We start from the raw sequence: 10,486 nt of genomic DNA on the forward strand, positions 1-10,486 counted from the left end.
CCCGGCCTGTTTGATACGACTCTGTCTGATGATGAAATTCAACAGGAGCTTGTAAAATGCATCAGCATGTTGTCTCCTGGACCTCACGTGTTCCTACTGGTGCTGCAGCTTGGGAACATTACACAAGACGAGAAAGACTCTGTGGAACTGATCAAAAGGGTTTTTGGCAAGAAGTCTAGAGATTTCATCATCATTATCTTCACCAGAGGAGAAGAACTGGAAGATATGTCATTTGAGAGTTACATTGAAGACTGTGATGACTTTGTAAAAAAACTCATCAGTGACTGTGGAGGAAGATACCAGGTCTTCAATAACAAAGATGACACAGACAACACACAAGTCACGGAGCTACTGACCAAGATCGACACCATTGTGAAGAAAAATGGTGGTTGTTACACCACTGAGATGTTCCAGTGGGCAAGGGAAACAATTCAAAAGGAAGTAGAGCAAGTGATGAAAAAGGAACAGAGACAGAGTATCACCGAGAGACAACAAAAAGAAATGCAACAGCTGGAAACAAAACTAGAAGCACGACTATCTGAAATGGAACAAAGAGCTAAACAAGTTGATGAGCAAAATCTCTTCCAATTGCAGATAGAAATCAAAAAACTGAAACAAGAACTTGAAGAAACAAAGCGTAAACAGGCTGAAAAGGAAAACAGATGCCACATTCAGTGATAATGTGGAACATAGAACATATACAAGAAGTCCAGCCAGGAAGTAGTTTTGTTCACCTCTTAAAGAATCAATTTGAATCTTTTGGTGTGTTTATGTCCTGGTCATACTGTCAGTTTTGTGTGCTGTATCTGCATATTTTCAATGAAGTGCCAGATCAGTAGACATGTTTCCACTTTGCTGGTGCAGATCTTTGACTTAATGAGTGGACAAACTAGACAAAGCTATCTCAAATGAAAAAAGCCCTTTCTGTTCTCTTCAGATCTGCACTGGATAACAGCTGTCTGAAAGGTATAATAACTGATATTAATCACTCCTTAAAGGCCTATCGTCAATGAGTTGAACAAGTGTAACCTTGTTATAGGGAACCTGACATCTCTCTCTCATTTTATATTGTCTGGACTAAAACTGTAAATGTAAATTATTCCAATCCATTTGTTAAACTTTCCTGGCAGTTTTTGGCTGAATGAGGTGTGTACTTCTCTGGCGGTGACATGGCATGGTTTATCCGGTTGTTTCCTTCTGAGCTCAACAGAGAGAAAAGACTGTTTTCTACAGGGAATCTTTCATGATTCTCTTAGCCTCATTCTTGCTGCAATAAAAATCCTGCAGGCAGGGTAGAACAGCACCTATTACATGTGTGTAACTAAACTGTAGTGCCCCAAAGACATGAGAAACTTTGTTCTACTCATTCCTTGCCTGGCGTCAGTCCCACACATTTAACATGGGAGGAAAAGATACGAGGAAATGGTGATCAGTGTAGAGGAACAGCCTCTCTGGACTTCCCTTGAACCAGTATTATCAATGAACAAGACCCACGAGACCACCGGGGGTCAGATGCTTAGGATTCACCCCTGTATTACCCCCGACTGGACAAAAACTTCTTTCAGCCATCCTTAAGCCAAAAGGAGGTAAAAAGTCACTTGGGATCAAGTTTCAGATGCCATCTTAAAGTATCCAGCCTTGGGGCAAAACGCGGTGATGAACAACCCACTAGTTGTCGTGAGACAATGCTTTTTCTCTCAACCATATCCTGTCCATTCGCGTTGCCCCGGGGAAATCACGCCCTCCACTCTCTTACCAAATGTTTCTGTGTGACTAAATTGAAATGTCTGTTGGAAGTGAAATTATACATTTTATCCATATTTTGTGTTTGGAGTTATAGAAATATAATTGGGGTTCATTAATCAACCTGTTTGCATGAATATGTGCTTCCTCATTTTGTTTTTCATTGTATGACTATAGGTTGTTTTCAATTGTATTCATTTTAATTGGATGTTAAGAACCGATTTTGACCATAATGAGAAGAGTATGTGCCTATCGTGCGTAACATGTCAAAGTATATGATCTCATATAATAAAAAGCATTAAGTTTCTTTTGAAATAAAGTAATAAGCCTGTTTTACAACTAAAAAGACCGCCTTATCAGACCCGCCCACTTCGGCCGGTTAAAAACATGCGCTCTCTCTCTCTTGTTCTCTGGTACTCTTTGCTCTTTTCTTTTTTGACTCTTCTCTCTTCTTGTTTTTTTTTTACTTTTTGTTTCTTCTTTTTCGTATCTTAGCCTCTTTCACATTTGCGTTTTAGTTAGTTAATCCATTTATACATACTGTGGATTTTGTGTTGTTTCATATTATCCTCATTCATTTATTCAGTTGTTACCCATTTAGCTTAAATAAATCTTCATTTATTGCTAAGTCGTTTATTGCTAAGTGTGTTTATTTCTTTTGAGCAGGAGCAAAGATCACTGTATGGAGAATTCATAACCCAGATATTGAGACTGATTCATTATTGATAAGCATGCTGACAAATTAATAATTGGTTTATGGAGCTATTAATTTGATTAGTTGCTTCCCTCATTAAGAGGGTGGTGCCCCAAATTTTATTACGAGTGCAAACATTCTCAAAAAGATATTTCCCCTACATCAGTCAGTGGGACTCAGACGACCTCCTGAGGGGTCTGAGAACGGTTCGGTTCAGAGGGGTCTGAGTTCTCTTGGAGTGTTCACATATGTGCAGAAAATGCTGAGTCATGACTCTGAGTCCACTTAGAGGGCTAAAAAGGACCAAGTGTGTAAATACTGTATATGTGGCCCAGGGACATTCAGTGGGTCCCCAGTAGAATTTGTGTTTTTTGACCAATTTTAGTGTTAAACTCGTGCTTCATGTCATATGGTAATAATTATTGTTATATTCATGTAGTATGTTGAAAATGTACCTGAAAAATTTAACATGAAATTCCAAATCTGACAACTTTACAATTCACTAATACAATTTACAAAACCTCAGACTTTATATTTATTTACAGTCCATGTACAAAGCATACAGTCACATCTGGAGTTGAGAACAGAGAGCACCAGGTCATCTACCAAGAGTCAAATAGGCCTTAATCAAATGTGATATGATTGTGATAGTATGTGAAATCCATAAATATTGAAGCAACATAACAAGAAATGAAATATTTCTTCTCACTAAGAAGAATTATAATATTTTCCTTTCACTTATTGAGAGCATGAACAAAACAGGATCTTGTTGTCTCGCGTGATATTCACGGTACAAAAATGGCCATCAGTGGTCTTTATTCAGCATGTGGTGCATCCACCTGACAGCTGAGCATCATCTGGTCATCACTGACATGAGTGACAGATTACCACCAGGTGTGACAAATCATTTGCCTATATATTGCAGACCACAGGGACATGACAGAAGGTAAATAACTTCAGTGGAATGATAAGTAATACTTGTTTTTGAGAGGTGTCTGCATGTACCAGCGTGTCACGGAGACTACAGCCTCTGCAAGGGACAAAAAGGGGAAAATTAGAAAACAAGTTTTTACCCACATCATCAACAGATATGCCAGTGCCTGGTTATGACCTCCTTTATTTGTTTGTTTGCTCATATGGCTGAAGGTAGTGCAACATACAAGGTTATCTGATGGAGTGTTTTTTAGTGGGCGTCACAGTGGATGAGGTATAGGAGTAAACAACTGCACATTTGTATATTCTTATGTTCTGCTATCATATGTTGGTGTTTAAGGATGTTGTAGACAGTGCAATACTCATAGAACAGGTCATTGTGATTTGGTCGTCAGGCCTCTGCTCCTCAGAGTTGATCTCATCTAATTAGTGACACCTGCTGACTGATTGATCACCTGGTGATAATCTGTCAGTGTCAGTATCTGCTCTGTGAAGCACTTGTGTCAGTAGCGCTGATGAAAGTCAAGGACTGAAATGTTTGCTGTTGCTTTAATTCACTTTTTATCATGTTTTGCACTGTAAGCACTCTCCCTTTGTGCACACACGCCTTCATTAAACAGACTATTTTTGTATTGCTCTCAGCCTGTGGCCCTTTTTATGGCTGTCCAGCCCAGTTGCATTGGTGTGTGGGTATTTCCTCTGTCGTCCTTTCTAGTTACTTATCTGGACGGTGACGCATCATCAGCAACATGAGTGAATACAGCATTAAAGTACATTTTATGAATCTAAAATCATGATTATTGTCCACTGGTGGTCCTCAGACACTCCATGCTGTGCCTCCAACACTGCTGCCTCGGCACACAGAGCAGAGAGTCGGGGTTAATGGGGGCTGGCCAGGTGTCAGATCTGTGCAGAGCACCAGGGTAGAAAAACAACACATCAGGAACAGTATAACATCCAAAACACTAGTTTCAGTCTCAGTGTTTTCTGTGACATGAAAGATACTCTCAGAATAAGTAAAGTCACTGTGCGTCCCCGTGGACTCATCAACTGTGAGTTTACTGTGTCCTCTCAGATTTGAATGTATACAGGACACAGGATGATTACCTCACAGCATCACTGGATTATGATCAAATGTCAGGTGTAAATGTGGAGCAGTTATTACAAATATTACATTTGTTTTCAATGTTCACTCCTGTGTAAACACTCAAAATGAATCATAGTGTTAATTCAGACAGAGCACAGAGGTGTTGCTGGTATAGCCTGATTGGAATCAGTTGTTTGCAGTATTCCTCACAGTCATTGGTTCATTCATTGCTCTGAGTCACGTAACGTCCAATCACATTCATGCAGCAGTACAGTGTGGATTTGATAACCTGACAGTTGTGTTTTCATATTTCAGGACTCTGACTGTACCAGCAGAGGGAGACTTTGAACCTCTGAACACTGGTTGGTTACAACCGTTTTTAGACTTTGAACCTCTGAACACTGGTTGGTTACAACCGTTTTTATTCACTGTTCAGTGACACATATCAGTAAATAGTTTTGTTGACAGCTGTGTTTCTCACAGCCTCCAATCTTCTGTAAGAAATCATCGCAGGTTGAAATCATTAAAATGTCCTCTAAAGTTGATGCAGTATAATTTAAACTTTAGCTGACCCAGCAGTGACCCTGTCCCCATCATAAAAAATCCATGTCATTTTTTCAGACATTGTTCAACCCACAAAACTTTTTCAAATTCTAATGTAGATCACACATTTCCCAAAGATAGAAATCAGGCAGAAATGTGTATAAAATCATGTGATGGTGCTCTGATTCTGTCTGATGGAATTATGCAGCCTTTAAAAACACGTCTTGAGTGTTGAATATTTAACTGAGTGTAAACATCAGAGAGCTGCAACAAAGAACTGAAACTGAAGGATAAAATACAACATACACGATAAGATACTGTCCGATTGTGTGTATAATGATGTCTATCTAAATTTAAAGAAACACTTTCTTCAGTTGTTCCCATTTAAGAAGATAAATCAGGTCAATTTCAACCATTTTTTGCCTATTTAAAACAACAAACACTGTTTAATTTAACAGGACATTGACTTCAAGTTATTGCTACTTAAGGTTACTACAAGTACAAGCTTAAAGTTGAACAAGTTCAAACTAATTCAGACCAGGAACAACGAGGAAATTTCAATTTCAGGGGGAAAAAAAAGCCTTTCTAGAGTGAGATTACCTAAAGCTGTAGGCTTTATTTAAGGCCTCATTTAAGATCTCTCATGACAGTATCATTATGTCTAAGGGGTTCAGTAGATGAGTTTTTGAACCCTGGAATCAAAAGTTTAATATTAAATGTAGGTGTTTATCAAGTTTCCACCAGAGACAGAGACTTTGTCCTGTTCTTCACATCATAAACCTGCTATCAATGGTTGTATTGTACTCTGATATTAAACCTGATCCTGTACTGCTATCAGATGACTTTGATATCACTCGCCTCTTATGACCGAAGTCCCATTTTGTAATCTGAAAATAAAAGATGAATATAAAACCTTTAAGAGTTGTAAAGAACCATCCACAGACTTTGACCTGATATTGATATATTAAACCTCTTATCCATTTGTTGTTTTATACTCTGATCTCTACTGCTATCAAGTGATCTTCAGACCATTTACTTTTCTTTTCTTTTTTTGTATTTGTATGCCCCTGTGTTGGCAGCAGGCCTTAAAGTGATATCTCATACAACCTCAGAGCGGTGATTCTAGTTTTAACGACACAGCCTTAAAAAAAAAAAAAAAAATCGTATCAAAGCTTTCCGTGGTTCAGGAAAGGTAATCAATGATATGGGGTGTCTAGTCAGGACACAGGAAGCAGGAATGTCCCTTTAGAGGTTTATTACAACTCAAGGCATACAACAGATGCACAGGCACTATTTCTATTTATGGGAGTGTGCTTCTAAAAATGAAAGCGACATTAGATTAGTCAAATAAACTATAAAATTACACAGTGCAAGTAGGAACTAAACTGTAATCTACAACAGAAATAATACTTGACCGGCTAAATAAACACAACAGATAACAGAAATAATCACTCAATGCGAGCTTGTAGGAAATTATCACATAAATAGCTGCTTGGCTTCCAACAACACTGTATAAACTGCTAACAGTGCCGAAACATCGTAACCTTTTCAAAGCTAAGCCTATTTTATAGGCCTCTGCTCGAAAATTGCATATCCATAATGAAATGAATAAGTCTCTGCAACCACAAGGTCTATTTGAATACTTTTGGTGTCATGGTAAAGGGAACACTTGTGAGATTTGTTAAGGTGTGTAAAGATCAGTGTCTGTGTTATATGTGAGGAGTAAATGAAGATGGCACACAGCACAAATGAAACATTTTGAGGTTCGCCTAAAAGAAAAGCATTTTCAGGATGAGTATCAGTTTGGAATGATGCAGCAGCAGCTCTAAACCTCTATCACATCATAGTACAATATGTGAACATTAACTCTGCAAAGGTTGATTCTGATAAAGTGAAGCAGAACAATATTAGAGAGGTTTTAGTACAGAAAATTCAGGCGAGCTCTCCAAAATTGCACCATGTTTGCATGTGATTTTTGTCATGTACAATTCTATATCTTCCATTTTTTGTTTCTGTAAATCCCTACTGATGTTTAGGATATACACATACAACTGTCTGTTTCGTTTTTTTCCCTTTATTTCCCACTCCAAACTTACGCGGTGCCGTTTGTAAAGTGTCTCACGCTGAAAATAACATCAACATTTTGCCACATTTACAGCAATATTGGTTAACTTAGATGTTAAAAAATTCACAATACTTTTTTAAACATTGTTTGAAGCTAAATGTGGCAAAATGTTGATGTTTCAGCGTGAGACACTTTACAAACGGCACCCCATACAAACTGACCAATATGCACCTACTACATTTGAACCTGAGTTTCTATTCTGAGCTTTAGAGGCCCGTATCTCTGCGAAGGCTTGGCCGATATTAGTGATTGACACCTCGTTTGATTCGTTAGAGCCAATAGAATGCCACCAAAACGAGATTGACAGCACTGTGAGCCAATCAGAGTCAGCAGAACGCGTTGTGGGGAGATGTCAGCTGCTGTGAGTGGTCATTGTTATGCTTATGCTTATGCTTATGGTTATGCGGCCACCATGTGCAAAACGAGCTGTGTGCAAAGGGTGAGCAGGGGTAGGAGAGGGAGAGCCTTTTGCACAGTCAAGTTGTGTCACTGATATTGAGACCTTATATTTTTTAATGAGAGTAATATAAATGAAATCTATCAGGGCATTACCAAACATGACTGATGACTGAAATGAATGATTTAATAGTGACTTATGAAATGGCTGTTATTTTCCACATGTATGTTATTAGGGCTGCTGGAGAAGACATAGACTGTCAAAAAGGATTCATAAACTCATAGGATACATTTATTTATAAATAAAAAAAACCTCTGCTGCAAGTTTGAGTCCACACTGAATGACAAACTCATATTTAGCTTTTATTTTATTTGTTGAAATGTATTTTTTATATGTCGAAATTTAATTGAGTCTTACATTGTCGCAACCATTCTGTAGATATGTATTCCACTGTGGTCATTTAAATGTATTCTGTAGATATGTATTCCACTGTGGTCATTTAAATGTGATCTTTAAATCGGCTTTAAAGATCAGTCCTGTACAGCACCATGGAGAAGAACATATAACAGCAAATAAACTTGCAACCAAATCTTTACAGGGTCTGCCCAGCACTTCAGATCAGGTGGGTTGATGTAACTAGCTGGTTTTAATCGTGGTTAGCAATCCTTATGTACACAGCTGACTAGAATCAACAAAGAATGTTTATGCATGAGAAAGGATTGCTTGAACGATAACTAGTACGCGCTAGTACTCGCTTTTGTTGCATTTGATGAACGTCACTTCATAGGTTAAATACTACTACTACTAACACTACGTAACTTGTTAGGTAATATCTTCTTGGCTAATTGCAGACATATAGAATAAGATGTCACATAACCCACATGTAACACCTTGTATTATGGGAATTACAGACCACGTTTGTGTTTGGAATCCTGATATTTTAAAATAGTTCATAATAAGCTGCATACAGCTCATTCTAGTTGTAATAAACTGTCAGAGTTATTTCCTCACTTGTGCACAGAGATAAGAGATGATAAAGCATTCTTTAAGGTTTCCCAGTGCTGGTGTACAACTTTAGGGCATGTTAAGCATTAACTCAGCTGTTTGATTAATCTCATGTCTGCGCAATGTCCCACCCACTTTGCTAACAAAAAAAAAAAAAAAAAGAGGTTGTCCCAGGTGAGTCAGCCGTTAGGGTGAAGTTGTAATTTCATATTTTGTACTTGGACGAAGACTGACGCACCAAGAATGTCACCAGGTGAGTGAACTCAACTGAAATATGAATCTAAATATATAAACAAGTAAGTACATTATAAAACTGAAGCTTGTTATATGTAATCCTCAGGTGTGTGTCGACTGTTTGGGCCTGGAGATCAAATGGACCAGAGTAACTGCTTAAAGTGACTACACACATTAAGCTGAAGGGAATATACTGAAGATTCATGATAAACTTGGACAAAACAAGATGGCAGACACACCACCCAAAATGTCAGCAACAGCCACCAGCAGTAAGTAACAGCTGTCTGAGTTTGAGTTTTGAACATGTATTTATGAAACGTACTACAGAAGAGGATGGTCTTCTGTAATTATTGTGGTGGTGGTGGTGGTGGTGGTGGTGCTGGGGAAGAAGAGGGGATAATTGTGAGGCTTTCCAGTAATTTGAAATTTGAGAAATCTGGTGTCTAATCTGTCTTGATGTAATCAAAGTTATTGATTCCTTTATTAAGCTGTACAGCAGTCCACCCTCCGGTCCCGCTCGGACGGAAAATGTCCTTTTCAGTCATTTTTCAGTTCTTATTTTTTGATAACTTTGGCTGTGTTCATGCATATAGCATCACATTTGGTCAGAAAACTTATCCATTTCCATTTTTGGGGCCCTGCTGTCTTTTCAATGCAGTTCCTGGTTTGGCCACTTGAAGCACTATAGGCCCCTGACAGGGAGGGCAAATGCAGAGTAGATCAAAAAATGGTCTTGCTGTGCTCATAAGGATGTGACAGTGTGGTCTGTATAAGAATATTGCAATATTAGTTAGTGTGTGTGTGTGTGTGTGTGTGTGTGTGTGTGTGTGTGTGTGTACATGGACTCAAAATACACAATGTCAAATCCCTATGTGAAAATATAGCTAAATGTAAAATCATAAATTCCGTATTTGTTCATCACATCCTCATGACAACTTAGCAACATGAATTTGATGATATTGATGATATTGCATCCCAGAGTTAGGGGATCAAAATGGAAGTATTTTTCTCCTATTTTTTCATTATTGAGGTTTGCAAGCCATCGTTGCCAAAAAATATTTTTTTAAATAAATGCTAAGTTAGTGTTGATATGGATGTCTGGGGGCTGTGGCTGTGTAGATAATAAAAAATATTTTGTGTGTGTGTGTGTGTGTGTGTGTGTGTGTGTGTGTGTGTGTGTGTGTGGCTAAAATTTTTAGTTACATTACTGTTCTCTCCATCTCTCTCTCTCTCTCTCTCTCTCTCTCTCTCTCTCTCTCTCTCTCTCTCTCTCTCTCTCATACATACCCACGCACACACACACACACACACACACACACACAATGAATATTTGGTATGTATAATCCGAGCAAAAAAAGTAGAAACAAGTATTAATATTTAATATTTTCATGGTTGTTTTTCAACAAAGACAAAAAACGTCCCGAAGGGGAAAGGTGAAAAAAAAAAAAGAAACTGCACAAAAAATAATAATGCATCAAAATTGGTGTTGTTATTAATCATTCACATATCCCAGACTGTGATAATTAGAAAAAAAATTCCATTTAACATTTATTATATAGAAAGTAATTCATAATTTATGTTTTTTTCATAAAAGTAACAGTGAGAACCGTCACCTTATCGTGGTGGAGGAGTTTGAGTGCCCTAATGACCCTAGGAGCTATGCTGTCGGGGGCATTTTGCCCCTGGTAGGGTTTCCCATGGCAGATTGGTTCTGGGCGAAGGGTC

General features: G+C 38.1%; 2 protein-coding genes across 2 annotated transcripts in view; both read left to right on the forward strand.

Moving 5' to 3' along the window:
• The window catches only part of LOC126394912 (GTPase IMAP family member 4-like), a 6,586-nt gene extending 4,254 nt beyond the window's left edge, over positions 1-2,332 (forward strand). Inside the window, exon 6 of the mRNA XM_050052055.1 lies at positions 1-2,332. Within this exon, the coding sequence (XP_049908012.1) occupies positions 1-678 (678 nt within the window). The 3' untranslated portion in view covers positions 679-2,332.
• Positions 2,333-8,684: 6,352 nt separating this feature from the next.
• The window catches only part of LOC126394913 (golgin subfamily A member 4-like), a 92,054-nt gene continuing 90,252 nt past the window's right edge, over positions 8,685-10,486 (forward strand). The window contains 2 exon segments of the mRNA XM_050052056.1: positions 8,685-8,780; positions 8,868-9,030. Coding sequence (XP_049908013.1) covers positions 8,988-9,030 — 43 coding nt within the window. The 5' untranslated portion in view covers positions 8,685-8,780; positions 8,868-8,987.

The sequence above is a fragment of the Epinephelus moara genome, chromosome 8 (assembly GCF_006386435.1).
Source record: "Epinephelus moara isolate mb chromosome 8, YSFRI_EMoa_1.0, whole genome shotgun sequence".
In the NCBI taxonomy this organism is placed as follows: Eukaryota; Metazoa; Chordata; class Actinopteri; order Perciformes; family Serranidae; genus Epinephelus; species Epinephelus moara.